Genomic DNA, 17958 nt, shown 5'->3' with positions numbered 1-17958 from the left:
TGAATGGAGGGCAGGTTGGCAACAATGATTTTCTCTACAGACCTAACTGTCTGTTGTAGTCTGTCCCTGTCCTATTTGGTGGCCGATCCAAACCAGACAGTGATGGATGTGCAGAGGACAGACTGGATTACTGCAGTGTAGAACTGAATCAGCAGTTCCTGAGGCAGGTTGAACTTCCTGAGCTGGTGCAGAAAGTACATCCTCTGCAGGGCCTTTTTGATGATTGTGTCTATGTTGGATGCCCACCTTAGGTCCTGGGAGATTGTGGAACCCAGAAATGTGTAGTCTTCAGTCTAAACTCTTCTGACCGAAGAGGTCACTTAGATGATGCTGAAACGTTTCTGTCAATAAACGTGTCCAGATGAACTTATTCAACTTTCTTTGATTCTCTTACCTGGATTATTGCGCATGCATCACGGCAGCTTTATCAGATAGTAATAGATTATTTAAACACCATGTTGCAGACATTTTTGTTTTGGAAGGCTAATTGCAGTAAGTGTGGGGCGTGGTCTGAGAAGACAATTACCTCGTAATCGCATTGTTAAACTAAAAAGAGGAATTTTTATGTCTCAAATAGCCAGAATGTTCATCAGCCAGAATGTTCATCATATTCTGTAGTTGGTTTGACAGCATGCAGTTATGTTCCAGTTCTTTTTCATTATCTTGTATGAACTGTGCAACATGGCTTCCCAGCAGTTGTCGTGGTTGGTTGTCATGGTAACCGTGTTAAATCAGCATCTGTCGTCTTCTGTTTAGCAGCACGTTTACATTCAATGAGAAAATAATCGATGCGTGAGTACGAGTGATGCACTAGGGGGAAAAAATCGTGTGAGTGGGTGACTGGGATTTTGAATCGCCAGTGGTCTACCATCCTGTAAGTCTTAAGAAAAAATTCTATCAGTTTAGCTGACTCACCGGCTGAAATGTCTTAGAAGATCTATCCAATTTTGGATTGAAAACACAATTAAAAGCGCCTCCCATAATCGAACTACTAGTACTTTCGGCTGCTGCCGTTAGGGGTCGCCACAGCGGATCATCCATTTCCATTTCTTCCTGTCTTTTGCATCTTCCTCTGTCACGCCAGCCACCTGCATGTCTTCCCTCACCACATCCATAAACCTCCTCTTTGGCCTTCCTCTTTTCTTCTTCCCTGGCAGCTCCATAATCAAACTGTGAATGTAAATTAGGAATAGAAGCAAAGAATTCTGAGAAAAGTCGTTCATCATCATAATGTGGAGCATATATACTGCCCAGAATAAGTTGTGAACATTTTAAAGATGCCCTGTTACTTGAACAAATCTGCATTGAGGATTTGCAGATATGTTACATTACATTACATTCCAGTCATTTAGCCGACGCTTTTATCCAAAGCGACTTACAATAAGTGCATCATTTAACGTAGGAGATCAGGAGAACTACTAGTCATCAGAGGTCATAAGTGCATCTAAACAAGCATCTAAGAGCAAAACCAGTGCTAGTGTAAAAGTTCAAGAAAGAGATTTTTTTTTTAAATGAGTGAATACAATAAGTGGTAAGAACAAGTAACAGGGTAGTAGTTCTTGAAGAGGTGAGTTTTCAACCTGCGCCGAAAGATGGGCAGCGACTCCGCTGTCCTGACATCAGTGGGGATTCAATCCACCACTGTGGGGCCAGGACAGAAAAGAGCCGTGACCGGTTCGATCGGCAGCAAGGGCCTCTGAGCGATGGGGCAACCAGGCGTCCCGAGGCAGCAGAGCGAAGTGGTCAGGCGGGGGTGTAGGGCTTGACCGTGGCCTGGAGATAGGAAGGAGCTGTTCCTTTCACTGCCCTGTAGGCTAGCACCAGAGTCTTAAACTGGATGCGAGCAGCTACTGGGAGCCAGTGTAGGGACATGAGAAGGGGAGTTGTGTGGGAGAACGTAGGGCGGAGTTGCCGTAGTCCAACCGGGAGATGACCAGAGCCTGGATGAGCACCTGTACCGTCTCGTCGGTGAGGAATGGGCGAATCCTCCTGATGTTATAGAGGAGAAATCTGCAGGAGCGAGCAACCAATGCAATGTTTTCAGCAAACGACAGTTGGTCGTCCAGGATCACACTCAGATTCCTCACAGTCCGAGTTGGCATCACCACGGTGTTGTCATGGTGATGGCCGGGTCTCGGTTGCGGGCAACCTTTCCCTGGGAGGAACATCAGCTCTGTCTTGTCCAGATTGAGCTTCAGGTGGTGTGTCCATCCACTCTGAGATGTCAGTCAAGCACGTAGCAATGCGTGTCTCTACTTGTGTATCAGAGGGAGGAAAGGACAAGATCAGTTCGGTCTCATCGGCATAACAATAGTAAGAGAAGTAATGCGAGCGAATAACAGAACCCAGGGATGTCGTGTACAGGGAGAAAAGGAGAGGACCCAGAACCGAACCCTGTGGAATGCCTGTAGTCAGTCTGCGAGGCTCCGACACAGATCCCCTCCATGTCACCTGGTAGGAGTGACCCGTCACACATTTGCCACACATTTCACTATAATATATCCACACTTAAGTGTAACAAAATTGTCATACTGACATTTTAACATTCAATACTTTTCTTAAACATGGCATTGCCACACATTTCACTAAAATATAACCACAATTTTTAGTGTAACAAATTGTCGTTAGTGACATTTTAGCATTCAACTGCATGTTTCAGCTGTTATGTGCACCGCCTGCGGGTGTTCTCTTGACATTTTCTCTCGCTTCTCCAGCGTTTGCTGCAAAGTTGGTTGTTGCCATTTCCCGCTGCTATTAGCAAACGCCTTGAACTCGGCGTCGTGCTGGTTCTTCAGTTGTTTTATCAAATTGCTTGTGTTGAAAGAGCTAGTTTTTTGGGGGTTTTTTAGTCCGTGGTGGTGTAGCGGTCTAAGCATCGGCTTTGTGTCGATGCAGTTGCCCACTGGGGACCGGGGTTCCGCCTAGGTCTCGTCAAATCCGACCATGGCCGGACTCGATGAAGCAGCAATAATTGGCAACGCTGTCTTCGGGAGGGGGACAGAGTCAGCTTGTGTTCATCACGTGAATGCGTCTCTGTGTGTGTCGGAAAAAGCAGTGGTTCGGCCTGGATTCGCCTCGTCACGGAAGTGGCGAGGCATCTCCTTCAAGACTGCCGGCCGGAGAGATGCAGTTGGTGAATGCATGCAGTACGAGGGTGGGTGTTTGAACTAGAAGAGGAATCGATTGGCCACTAAATGTTGCTGAGCATAATTTGCAGTCGGCTTTACTTTTGTCACCGTCGTTTACTTTGAAATATCTCCACACCGCTGACATTGCTCCTCCTCCACCACCTACCTGCTCAACTGAATGTAACGTTGCTGTAAAGTGGTATCGGGTATTGTTGTATCGGAGCAGTTTTATGATTACGAGTATGAGTACACGCGCACAGTATCGGACCGATACCCGATGCTGGTATCGGTATTGGTGCATCCTTAGACAGCATGACATTTTCTCCTATGATTTCCTGATGCTTGACTGAATCCATCTTGCCCTCCACACGCTGCAGGTTTCCAGTGCCAGAGGAAGCAAAGCAGCCCCAGAGCATCACCGAGCCACTGCCATGCTTCACTGTAGGCAGGGTGCTTTTTTCAGCGTATGCTTCATTCTTTCTCCTTCAGACATACCGTTGATCCATAGCCCCGAAAAGTTTCAGTTTTGTTTCATCGCTCCACAGAACAGTATCAAAACCTCTTTGGCTTATTTATATGGTTTTGAGCATATTGGAGCCGACTTTTCTTGTGCTTTTGGGTCAGTAGTGGTGTACGTTTTGGAGTTCAGGCATGGAGCCCTTCAGTGTTTAGTATGTGCCTTACTGTGCAAACTGCAACCTCAGTGCCTGCTGCCACCAAGTCTTGCTGCAGGTCTTTTGCAGTCACTCGTGGGTTTTTGACCACCTGCCTACTCAGGAATCTGGTGGCGGCCGTTGATAGCTTCCTCTTTCTGCCATGTCCGGGTAGTGTAGCCACTGTTCCTTTAACTTTGAACTTGCAAACTATGCTTCCAACTGTATCTCTAGGGACAGTCAGTGCCTTTGCTATCTTTTTGTATCCTTTTCCTTGTTTGTGCAAGGCAACGATCTCTTCTCTTAACTTTTTGGACAATTCTCTTGACTTAGCCATATTTCTAACATGTAATCAAACATCGCCATCAACAAACCCCTAGCCTGTCCAGGTATTTGATGTGTTCTATCTCAAGCACACCTAATGCAATTAATGAAGCCCTTGATTAGTTGCATCAGATGTGCTTGAGACAACACCTGATTGTCAAATGTGTGCTCTTATGAGGGATTCTATTCAGGGGGTTGAATAATTTTGAGACTGCAGTAGTCATTAAAAGTAACATTTTGTGTTGAATTTAGATAAAACACTTGTAATATTAGTTGTATTGAACTATTTAACTGTTGTTGTGTAATTTGCTTATTGTAAACAGCTGGAAAATTGCACATTTTGCCAATAAGCCTAATATGCAATGGGGGTTGAATAATTTTGATTGCAACTGTATATTGTGATATGTATTGTTATCATGATATGAATGACCTATATTGTGATATGTATTGTTATCGTGATATGAATGACCTATATCATGATATGCGTCATTATCGTGATATGAATGACCTATATAATGTTGATTGTTGTTATCATGATATGAATGACCTATATCGTGATATGTATTATCATGATATGAATGACCTATATTGTGATCTGTATCGTATCGTGATATGAATGACCTATATCGTGATATGTATTGTTATCATGACATGAATGACCTATATTGTGATATGTATCGTTATCGTGATATGAATGAGCTATATCGTGATATGTATCATTATCGTGATTTGAATGACATATTGTAATACGTATCGTTATCATGATATGAATGACCTATGTCGTGATATGCGTCGTTATCATCATATGAATGACCTATATCGTGATATTCATCATTATCATGATATGAATTACCTATATCGTGATATGTATCATTATCGTGATTTGAATGACATATCGTAATATGTATTGTTATCATGATATGAATGACCTATATCGTGATATGCATCATTATCGTGATATGAATGACCTATATCGTGATATGCATCATTATCATGATATGAATGACCTATATCGTGATATGAGATTTTGGTCGTATCACACAGCCCTATATGGGATCAGAAATTCAGACATATTAAACATGGAGGGTGGTTATATGTATTAGACAGGTTTCCAGTGGGGTCTTAAAAAGTCTTAAATTTGATAATCTGAATTTTAGGCCTTTAACAGTTTTAAATTTGATCTAAAACGTGTCTTTTGGTCTTAAATATGATTTTGATGGGTCTTAGAAATAGAACTTCTCTGTATCAGTTAAATGTGTTTGAGGGAAATGTCCAGGCTGCAACATGAGCACTTACAGTAATAGTCAGTTCTGCTCCAATAATCTGTATTGGAAAAAAACAACATGGAACCAGTAGTCATTACTTTGCAGCTCCCCAGTCAATTTATTGGAGAACACCGAACTAGTGTTTTGTGTTTCTGTCCTGTAGTGTCATGCTGTCAGTCCGAGCCAAGGGATAAATGAATGCTTAAGTCTTTAACGTCTGTCAGTTACTTTTCTAACTTCATGGGGAAGTGCAAATTCAACTCTCAGTGGTGGGAGAAGAGCACGTGCAGTGCTTGGTTTAAACCGGTGGAGGGGGATGTTGTTGAAGCCCGCTGCATCTTAAGCTAGCGAACTATTAAACTGGGGATGTGGGGGTAAAGGCTTTAGAATCGCATGGTCAGTCAGAGAAACACAAGACCCAACTGAAAAGCCAACAACCAATGCCTCCATCTGTTCGCTTTTCGCCACTGCTGCAGGAGCATCACGTGCAGCACCTCCCGTAACAACATCAGGGATGATCCACCTCTGGAAGACGTTTGGGTCTACGCCACCCTAAAAGCGGAGGTGCTTTGGACACTAAATGTTGTAGCTAAACACCATTCCCACAGCACCAACGAGGGCAGAGGTGAGCGTTTAGAAGCATGTTCCCGGATTCAGAAATAGCGAAAACATTCGCGTGCGGTGGTGACAAAACTGCCTACATCACGAAATGTGTTTTAGTGGAATACATCAAGAAAGACCTGGTCTCTAAAGTAAACAACGGTCCGTTCGTTCTCATGTTTGACGAAAGTCTGAACCAGACAACCAAAACCAAGCAGTTGGATCTGCATGTAGGTTTCTGGGAGGAGGGGCAAGTTCAGTCGAGGTACGTGGGGTCGCAGTTTATGGGGCTTGCAAGAGCACAGGACTTGCTGGAACATGTCAAAGTAAGTAATCAATTATTGACCGTTACATTTTTATATGTATTTAACATGTTTAGTTATTGGTATTTAGACATACATTCGATTTCAGCAATACTATGAATAACACACATACACACACACACACACACACACACATATTTGAAACAGGGACAGCGCATATTTGTGAACATTTATATGAAATGTAAATATGCCAGATTGTAGCCAGAGGCTAACTGACATCTGTAGTCCATGGGCAGGTGGTTGTTAAAATTAAGAAAAGACTTGACAATTAGGACTTTAACTTTACAATTTACAAAAACCGATCCATAGCACAGACAAACCAAACATACTACACAGTATACATGAAATGTACTTACGCAGACAACAGAACAAGAAGTGAACATGTAATGGGATGAAATGGGATGTTGCTCAGGACAAATCAGACAAGAGAGAAGGTGTTATAGTTAAAGTGCTAAATCCTGAAGTCTGTGGCATCAGCCAGGTCCAGATACCATGTCCACCTCAATCAGGAGAGAAGGAAGAAGGAGTGTGACGCACAGGGTCAGAAGAGAAAGGCTGCAGAGGACTACCTGGAGGAACTGAAAAAGAGAAGGAAAACCATCCTAGAGGAGTCTGAAGGTCTGTCCAGAGATGCAGACAGGTTTGCAGAAGAGGCAGAGGGCAGGGCTGGCAGCACAATGGCAGAGCTCATCTCCAAGTCAAATATTCTGAGGAGGGGCCAAACGGAGAAGCTGGCTGAGCTTGAGATCATTGAAAAGGAGATTGTGGCCAAGGGAGAAGAGCTCAGAATATAGCTCTTGTCAGACAGACAGACACACACACGCACACACGCACGCACACACACACACACACACACACACACACAGACAAATACAGTCAGTATTGTATGAAATGTGCAGCTGTGTATAGACCAGTGTGTGACTGGCAGATGTAAACGCACACTAACTGTCCCCAAACTCCATTCATCGCCCCACCCATAGTCGGTGGTGTGTAGGAGGTGTCTGTACTACTGTTGTTTTTTACTGCATGTTCACTGAAAGAATTGTTGTGATGGAACGTGAAGTTGTTCTTGTTGAACGTAAATAAATGTACTTTGCAAGTAACTGTAGGACTTTTTTTTTATTCTTTCATAGTAATTTTTCCTCATTCTTTTTTGCCGTGAAATAGGTCTTACATTTTATTCAAAGTGGTCTTAAAAGGGTCTTAAAAAGTCTCACATTTAACCTGTTGAAACCTGCAGAAACCTGATTAGAGGATGGGATATTTTGTGCATGGAGGGGTAGTATATTAAGAAGTTTTCAGATAAGACAGAGGTTTATGAATGAGTGTAAATCAGTGAGCTGTGTGTCTGGTTTTGGGGTTTTTTTATCAGTGGGTTTTGTGAGAGGAATCGTGAACTACAGACAGGTCGCTCATTTGGACCAGTCAGTTTAATAAGAAGCGGGTATGGTAAGGAGAGCTATGAATGCATTTAATTTTGAAACTGCATATTTTCATTCTTGGCTACAAACACCAAAAAAAAAAAATACAAATGTGATCTGTCGAATGGCAGAAGTGGCCATTCGTGTAAATAAAAAAAAGAAGGAGTGATCCCTAGAGGAGTGCTGAGCTTGTGTTCATCAGGGTGGTGGGATGTAGAATAAAATAGTGATCCATGGAAGAGAGCTGAGCTTGGGTTCATCAGGTTGGTGTGATGTAGAATAAAACAGTGATCCCTAGAGGAGTGCTGAGCTTGTGTTCATCAGGTTGGTGTGATGTAGAATGAAAGAGTGATCCCTAGAGGAGTGCTGAGCTTGTGTTCATCAGGTTGGTGTGATGTAGAATGAAAGAGTGATCCCTAGAGGAGTGCTGAGCTTGTGTTCACCAGGTTGATGGGATGTAGAATAACAGAGTGATCCCTAGAGGAGTGCTGAGCTTGTGTTCATCAGGTTGGTGGGATGTAGAATAAAATAGTGATCCATGGAGGAGAGCTGAGCTTGTGTTCATCAGGTTGGTGTGATGTAGAATAAAACAGTGATCCCTAGAGGAGTGCTGAGCTTGTGTTCATCAGGTTGGTGTGATGTAAAATGAAAGAGTGATCCCTAGAGGAGTGCTGAGCTTGTGTTCATCAAGTTGGTGTGATGTAGAATAAAAGAGTGATCCATGGAGGAGTGCCGAGCTTGTGTTTATCAGGTCGGTGGGATGTAGAATAAATGAGTGATCCCTAGAAGACTGCTGAGCTTGTGTTCATCAGGTTGGTGGGATGTAGAACAAAATAGTGATCCATGGAGGAGTGCTGAGCTTGTGTTCATCAGGTTGGTGGGATGTAGAATGAAAAAGTGATCCCTGGAGGAGTGCTGAGCTTGTGCTTATCAGATTGGTGGAATGTATAATAAAGAGTGATCCATGGAGGAGTGCTGAGCTTGTGTTCATCAGGTTGGTGGGATGTAGAATAAAAGAGTGATCCATGTAGGAATGTCGAGCTTGTGTTCATCAGGTTGGTGGGATGTAGAATAAATGAGTGATCCCTAGAGGACTGCTGAGCTTGTGTTCATCAGGTTGGTGGAATATAGATTAAAAGAGTGACCCATGGAGGAGTGTTGAGCTTGTGTTCATCAGGTTTGTGGGATGTAGAATGAAAAAGTGATCCCTGAAGGAGTGCTGAGCTTGTGTTCATCAGGTTGGTGGGATATAGAATAAAAGAGTGATCCCTAGAGGACTGCTGAGCTTGTGTTCATCAGGTTTGTGGGATATAGAATAAAAGAGTGATCCCTAGAGAACTGCTGAGCTTGTGTTCATCAGGTTGGTGTGATGTAGAATAAAAGTGATCATCAGGTTGGTGGGATGTAGAATAAAAGTGATCATCTGGTTGGTGGGATGTAGAATAAAAGAGTGATCCATGGAGAAGTGTCGAGCTTGTGTTTATCAGGTCGGTGGGATGTAGATCAAAACAGTGAGCCCTAGAGGACTGCTGAGCTTGTGTTCATCAGGTTGGTGGGATGTAGAACAAAATAGTGATCCATGGAGGAGTGCTGAGCTTGTGTTCATCAGGTTGGTGGGATGTAGAATGAAAAAGTGATCCCTGGAGGAGTGCTGAGCTTGTGCTTATCAGATTGGTGGAATGTATAATAAAGAGTGATCCCTAGAGGACTGCTGAGCTTGTGTTCATCAGGTTGGTGGGATGTAGAATAAAAGAGTGATCCATGTAGGAATGTCGAGCTTGTGTTCATCAGGTTGGTGGGATGTAGAATAAATGAGTGATCCCTAGAGGACTGCTGAGCTTGTGTTCATCAGGTTGGTGGGATATAGAATAAAAGAGTGATCCATGTAGGAATGTCGAGCTTGTGTTCATCAGGTTGGTGGGATATAGAATAAAAGAGTGATCCATGTAGGAATGTCGAGCTTGTGTTCATCAGGTTGGTGGGATGTAGAATGAAAAAGTGATCCCTGGAGGAGTGCTGAGCTTGTGCTTATCAGATTGGTGGAATGTATAATAAAGAGTGATCCCTAGAGGACTGCTGAGCTTGTGTTCATCAGGTTGGTGGGATGTAGAATAAAAGAGTGATCCATGTAGGAATGTCGAGCTTGTGTTCATCAGGTTGGTGGGATGTAGAATAAATGAGTGATCCCTAGAGGACTGCTAAGCTTGTGTTCATCAGGTTGGTGGGATGTAGAATAAATGAGTGATCCCTAGAGGACTGCTGAGCTTGTGTTCATCAGGTTGGTGGGATATAGAATAAAAGAGTGACCCATGGAGGAGTGTTGAGCTTGTGTTCATCAGGTTTGTGGGATGTAGAATAAAGCAGTGATCCCTAGAGGAGTGCTGAGCTTGCGTTCATCAGGTTGTTGGGATGTAGAATAAAAGTGATCATCAGGTTGGTTGGATGTAGAATAAAAGAGTGATCCATGGAGGAGTGTCGAGCTTGTGTTCATGAGGTTGGTGGGATATAGAATAAAAGAGTGATCCCTGGAGAACTGCTGAGCTTGCGTTCATCAGGTTGGTGGGATGTAGAATAAAACTGTATTTTAATCATAGCTGAATGATTTGAACAGATTCTTACGGACTTGGTTTGTGAGTTGAGATGGATGGTGGCAGTTTGATGAGCTGACATGAAGGAGGCTGTTCTCTCTTCACTTGTTTGTGTCTCTTGCAGCGATTTTCAGTTTTAATTGTGTTATTTCATATTTTCTGATTTCTCAAAATAATCTTTTCATGAGTTATCTTTTTAATAGTATACTTTTCTGATGAACATGTTTCTCTCTCTTTGTGCTTCTGTCCCAGGCTGACAAGTTCCACATGTATGTGACTTACTGCAGGAACAAGCCAGACTCCAGCCTGCTGGTCCAGCAGCATGGCACGGCTTTCTTTGAGGTCAGACCATCACAATGTTTTACTGTTTTCATCACTTGGATTATTACCATTACTACTAGTACTATTACAATTACTACAACTTAAACAACTTGACAGCCTTCTAGATAAAAAACATGGACTAAAGCTTTGATATGATGTACAATAAATACGTAGTAGTAAATACAAAAATGCAGATTCAGTGCTTTTGTAGTTATTGAATTATTTGGAGGTGATGAGAAGTTAGAATCTATGCTTAGCTTTTCATTACTGTATGCTATTCAATATGAATGTAAATATACATGTAAATATAGATATAAAGGCTCCCCAGTAAATACTACCAGCCTGTCTCTCTCTCTCTCTCTCTCTGTCTCTGTTGCTGTCTCCCTCTCTCTGTCTCTCTCTCTCTCGCTGTCCCTCTCTGTCTGTCTGTCTGTCTGTCTGTCTGTCTCTCTCAGTTCAATTCAATGATGCTTTATTGGCATGAATGCATTAATTACAGTGTTGCCAAAGCAGGTGACAGCAAAACAGGTCAACAGAGTACTAAACAAACAAACAAACAAAAAAACAGGAGAAAGGAATACATAGAACTGGCAGTAACATACATAGAACAGCACTTGAACAGCAACTGACAGTAACTGACAGTGTTTTGGTCACTCACTGACCCTTAGGCTATGGCATTCTGACACATATTGAGCCACAAGGTGTGACCTTTGACCCTCTCCTAAAATAAGTGGCCATAGTTCTTTCTCATCCAGCAGTAGAACATTTGGAATCTAGTTTTCAAATGTCTCCTGGTATTTTTCTCTTATGTGCTGGAATTTCTCACAATTTAGCAGGAAGTGCATCTCTGTGTCGACCTCAGCTGCCCCATACAATGACCACATATTCTTTGCTCTTTTGGTAGCCAAGATGTTTTGTGTCTGCCCTTTTCAGTGGCTAGACTGTGGTCAGTGAGTCTGTACTTGGTAAGGATGTGTCTCTGCTGACTGTCTCTGACAGTGGACAGACAGTCAGCCAATTTGTCTTCTCTTTTTAGGGCCCGATAACATTCTAATTTGAGTTGTCATTTGGTTTCTGTGTTGCAGTGTTCCCCATATGAGTGTTTGCATTGCGCGATGATGTGGTTTACTCTAGTCTGTGGCTGGTTAGCAGTGTTAGTCTGAAACTCATCTATGTCAGTGGTTACGGGGTCAGTTAATTTCACAACCAGCTGACTGAGGGGACTGTTTCTTAGCTCTTGGATTTGGATGCTTTAAATTGCAGTATGTGGTGGGGACTTGATTTAACGTACATCCAGAATTTAAGTGATCTGTTTTGGATATTTATTATCAACGGGAAACGGCCTAATTCTGCCCTGCATGCAACGGTTGGTGTTTTTCTTTGTATGTTTAGCAATCTTCAACAGAATTCTGTATGCAGGGCTTCTATTGGATGTTTGTCCCATCTAGTGTAGTGTTGCTGACTGAGTAGACCCCGTACTTCACGTCCATATACTGCAATGGGCAGGAGGACACTGTCAAAGACTTTGGACCAGATTTTAATTGGGATGTCTATTTTATAGAATTGTCTTTTTATTGCATAGAAAGCTCTTCGGGCTTTCTCTTTAAGTGCATTCACTGCCAGACCAAGGCTTCCCAAGGCACTGACCCTCAGTCCCACTGACCCTCAGTCCCAGGTAATCAAATCAAATCAACTTTATTTGTATAGCCCAATATCACAAATTACAAATTTGCCTCAGTGGGCTTAACAGCAACACAACATCCTGTCCTTAGACCCTCTCATCGGATAAGGAACAACTCCCTAAAAAAAAACCTTTAACAGGGAGAAAAAATAGGAAGAAACCTCAGGGAGAGCAACAGAGGAGGATCCCTATCCCAAGGCAGACAACATGCAATTGATGTTGTGTTTACGCAATTTACACAATACAACATTGAAAGAGGATAACACAGTTATAATGGACTTTTAAAATTTATGAAGAATATGATGTGCAGGTTGCTCAGCAGTGTCCAGAAGCCATTGGAACAGTCCAGGACCCAAGCCACGCGACCAGCATCATCGTTTAAAAAAAAACAACTATATGGATTAATAAAAAGAAAATGTGATGAGGGGAATGGCAGGCAGCGTCCAGGTAATCATAATTTAACGTGTGCTCTAGGGTGGTGTTACCTAGCGTGAATAGTGTCTACTTTCCTGACACCTGGGCTTCTTCTGGAAGATCATAATTTTTGTCTTTTTTAAGTTTACTCTCAGGGCCCAGTTCTGACAGTATTTCTCTAGAAGATCAAGATGCTGCTGTAGACCCTGTTCTGTTGGTGACAGCAGCACCAGCTCATCTGTATAGAGCAAGAATTTAACTCCCGTGTTGTTTAGGGTGAGGCCAGGAGCTGCAGGTTGTTCCAGTAACACCGCTAACTCATTGATGTAGATATTGAACGGGTTGGACTCAAACAGCAGCCCTGTGTCACCCCTCACCCTTGAGTGAAGTATTCTGTTCTTTTGTCGCCAAGTTTTACTCCGAACTTATTTTCCAAATACATAGATTGGATTATGTCAAACACTTTACCCCCCATGCCACTTTGGATGATTTTATTTCTCTCTCTGTCTCGCTGTCTCTCTCTTGCTGTCTCTCTCTGTCTGTCTATGTATTGTAATAGGAGGTCCAGAGGAGACATGGTCTGGCTAACTCCATCTCTTCAGCTCTCATTAAACCAGTCCAGAGAATCACTAAATACCAGTTGCTCCTCAAGGTAACGCATAATAGGACATCATGCTGTAATAAGACAGTAGATAATATGACATATTATTGATGTCATGCTGTAATAAGACAGTAGATAATATGACATATTATTAATGTCATGCTGTAATAAGATAGTAAATAGTGTGACATCATATTATTAATATCGTGCTGTAATAAGACAGTAGATAATATGACATATTATCAGTCATGCTGTAATTAGACAGTAGATAATATATCATATTAATGTCATGCTGTAATAAGACAGTAGATAATATGACATATTATTGATGTCATGTTGTAATAAGGCAGTAGATAATATATCATATTAATGTCATGCTGTAATAAGACAGTAGATAATATGACATATTATTGATGTCATGTTGTAATAAGGCAGTAGATAATATATCCTATTAATGTCATGCTGTAATAAGACAGTAGATAATATGACATATTATTGATGTCATACTGTAATAAGGCAGTAGATAATATGACATATTATTGCTGTCATGCTGTAATAAGACAGTAGATAGTATGAGATCATATTATTAATGTCATGCTGTAATAAGACAGTAGATAGTGTGCCATCATATTATTAATGTCATGCTGTAATAAGACGGTAGATAATATGACATCATATTAATGTCATTCTGTAATAAGACAGTAGATAGTATGACATCATATTATTGATGTCATGCTGTAATAAGACAGTAGATAATATGACATCACGTTATTGATGTCATGCCGTAATGACTGTAGATAATATGACATCACGTTAATGATGTCATGCTGTAATAAGACTGTAGCTAATATGACATCACGTTATTGATGTCATGCTGTAATAAGACTGTAGATAATATGACATCACGTTATTGATGTCATGCTGTAATAAGACAGTAGATAATATGACATCACGTTATTGATGTCATGCTGTAATAAGACAGTAGATAATATGACATCACCTATTGATGTCATGCTGTAATAAGACAGTAGATAATATGACATCACGTTATTGATGTCATGCTGTAATAAGACAGTAGCTAATATGACATCACGTTATTGATGTCATGCTGTAATAAGACTGTAGCTAATATGACATCACGTTATTGATGTCATGCTGTAATAAGACTGTAGATAATTTGACATCACATTATTGATGTCATGCTGTAATAAGACTGTAGATAATTTGACATCATATTATTGATGTCATGCTGTAATAAGACTGTAGATAATATGACATCACCTTATTGATGTCATGCTGTAAGAAGACAGTAGCTAATATGACATCATATTAATTTCATGCTGTAATAAGCCAGTAGATAATATGACATCATATTATTGATGTCATGCTGTAATAAGACTGTAGATAATATGACATCAAGTTATTGATGTCATGCCGTAATAAGACTGTAGATAATATGACATCATATTATTGATGTCATGCTGTAATAAGACAGTAGATAATATGACATCACGTTATTGATGTCATGCTGTAATAAGACTGTAGATAATATGACATCACGTTAATGATGTCATGCTGTAATAAGACAGTAGATAATATGACATCACGTTATTGATGTCATGCTGTAATAAGACTGTAGATAATATGACATCACCTATTGATGTCATGCTGTAATAAGACAGTAGATAATATGACATCACGTTATTGATGTCATGCTGTAATAAGACAGTAGCTAATATGACATCACGTTATTGATGTCATGCTGTAATAAGACTGTAGCTAATATGACATCATATTATTGATGTCATGCTGTAATAAGACTGTAGATAATATGACATCACGTTATTGATGTCATGCTGTAAGAAGACAGTAGCTAATATGACATCATATTAATTTCATGCTGTAATAAGCCAGTAGATAATATGACATCATATTATTGATGTCATGCTGTAATAAGACTGTAGATAATATGACATCACGTTATTGATGTCATGCCGTAATAAGACTAGATAATATGACATCATATTATTGATGTCATGCTGTAATAAGACAGTAGATAATATGACATCACGTTATTGATGTCATGCTGTAATAAGACTGTAGATAATATGACATCACGTTATTGATGTCATGCTGTAATAAGACTGTAGATAATATGACATCACGTTATTGATGTCATGCTGTAATAAGACTGTAGATAATATGACATCACGTTATTGATGTCATGCTGTAATAAGACTGTAGATAATATGACATCATGTTATTGATGTCATGCTGTAATAAGACAGTAGATGACATCACGTTATTGATGTCATGCTGTAATAAGACTGTAGATAATATGACATCACGTTATTGATGTCATGCTGTAATAAGACTGTAGATAATATGACATCATATTATTGATGTCATGCTGTAATAAGACTGTAGATAATATGACATCACGTTATTGATGTTATGCTGTAATAAGACTGTAGATAATATGACATCATATTATTGATGTCATGCAGTAATAAGACTGTAGCTAATATGACATCATATTAATTTCATGCTGTAATAAGACAGTAGAGATAATATGACATCATATTATTGATGTCATGCTGTAATAAGACAGTAGATAATATGACATCATATTATTGATGTCAAGCTGTAATAAGACAGTAGATCTTATTATGTAATTTAAATCTTTGCCAGATTAAGCACCATGCTGACAGATGTTGTATGAATTTGCTTTTATTAAAAAGTTCAGTTAATAGAGAGCGACTGAACCTGATTTGTAGGTTTACTCTGTGTGTGTGTATGTGTGTGTGCGCGCGTCCGTCCGTGATGTTTTCGTGTGTGTGTGTTTGTGGGTGTGTATGCTTTGTTTGTGTGTGTGTGGGGGGGGGGGTGTATGTATGTTTTTGTGTGTGTGTATGTATGTTTTTGTGTGTGTGTGTGTGTGTGTGTAGGAGCTGCTGGCTTGCTGTGAGGAGGGTAAAGGAGAGATTAAGGAGGGTTTAGATGTGATGCTGAGTGTTCCTAAGAGAGCTAACGATGCTATGCATGTTAGCATGCTGGAAGGTACACACACACACACAAACACACACACACAAATGTCCATTATTATATCATGTTGTATTAAATAATTTTGTTTTCAGAGTTAGCGGCTGTCATTGGTTGGTCAGTGTGTGTTCTGGTTTAGGTCCATATTAGACCTTGTCTATCTGGTCCATATTAGACCTTGTCTATCTCGTCTATGATAGACCATGTCTAACTGGTTCATAACAGTGTAACAGCGCTGATGATATAGAGATCAAGTGTGTAAACTCACCAGGCAGCTGCAGAAGGCTGGAAAGCCATTATGAAAAGTGAGATGGTTGGAATCTCAAACTTTCAGATACACTGAATATAATATGTATGGATTTGAACAAAATATTGACCCCAAGAATAATCTCTTCAACAACCTAAACAACAAATGCTGTTACTAGACAGATGGATCAGTTTAACATGAAGGCTAAGACAGATCATGGAATGTAAATTATCCACTTTAACAGCAGGAGTCTATATCTAAACTTTCTAAACATCAAAAAATATTTAAATCCGATGAAGCAGCAATAATTAGCAACGCTGTCTTCGGGAGGGGGGCGGAGTCGGCTTGTGTTCGTCACATGAATGCGTCTCTGGGTGTGTCGGATAAAGCAGTGGTTTGGCCTGGAGTCGCCTTGTCACGAAAGTGGGGAGGCGTCTCCTTCGAGACTGCTGGCTGGAGAGATGCAGTTGGTGAATGCATGCAGTACGAGGGTGGGTGTTTGAACTAAAACAGGGATCGAATGGCCACTAAATTGGGAGAAATCAGAAATAAATTTATTAAAAAAAAATATATATATATATTTAAATCAATTCAAGAAACCATTCAATGTTATAGCTATTTCTGAGACCTGGCTCAGATCTGAGAAGGGTGTGGATTTCGATTTGAATGGATACGAATTGACTTAGATCAGGAATCAGGTACATTTATTTGGCATTTCATTCAATGCACCTGCATTCGTGAAATCAAATGAAATATAATTTCCGCCAGCCCACAGCAGTGCAACACAAAGACAAAAACTACAAGAACACATATATGCAAACTACCAAAAAAAAAAACTAAAAAAACATATATCCAACATACCCCCCCCCCCCCCCAAAAAAAGTTCACTGTCCAAGAGAGCAAACACCAGGATGACTGTCAGATCTACCGGTCTACATGGGCTAGCAGTTAGCTTAGCCTGCCCCGCTTCTGTGTTCTGTCAGACCACCCTCTGTGTTTCCTCCTCGGGTGTAGTTCCAGCCACCGGACGCAGCAGACCAGGCTCCCCCAGCCGATCCAACGCCAGCTCTCCCAGCCAGACACCTTTGAAACACCTCCCCGCACTCCACACGACAACACCAAAAACAGAGAAACACTAGGCGAGGCTGCCGCCAGACCGCCCTCGGTGTTATGTCTAAGTTGTCTGTTACTCTTAGGCCCTAAGAGCCTGCAAATGAAATCTTCGGTCAAGGGCCACCAAGCTAACCAAGTCCTCCAGAAGGCACAGAACCAGCTGTTGAATGAATCGGTGAGAGAAAACAATTTTACTATCGAGGCTTTGAAAGCCAAAAGGGATTTGTCAACAAACGT

At 41.0% G+C, this 17958-nt stretch overlaps 1 protein-coding gene across 1 annotated transcript in view; it reads left to right on the top strand.

The window, feature by feature from the left end:
- Nucleotides 1-17958, top strand: part of kalrnb (kalirin RhoGEF kinase b) — a gene marked incomplete at its 5' end in the record, with an annotated part of 412121 nt that overhangs the window by 250428 nt on the left and 143735 nt on the right. The window contains 3 exons of the mRNA XM_056301536.1: nt 10555-10644; nt 13278-13370; nt 16268-16379. Coding sequence (XP_056157511.1) covers nt 10555-10644; nt 13278-13370; nt 16268-16379 — 295 coding nt within the window. The remainder of the gene's footprint in view (nt 1-10554; nt 10645-13277; nt 13371-16267; nt 16380-17958) is intronic.

Source organism: Lampris incognitus, chromosome 21 (genome assembly GCF_029633865.1).
Source record: "Lampris incognitus isolate fLamInc1 chromosome 21, fLamInc1.hap2, whole genome shotgun sequence".
Taxonomy (NCBI): Eukaryota; Metazoa; Chordata; class Actinopteri; order Lampriformes; family Lampridae; genus Lampris; species Lampris incognitus.
The sequence above is the reverse complement of the archived record's forward strand: the minus strand, read 5'-3'. Positions and strand labels throughout refer to the sequence as shown.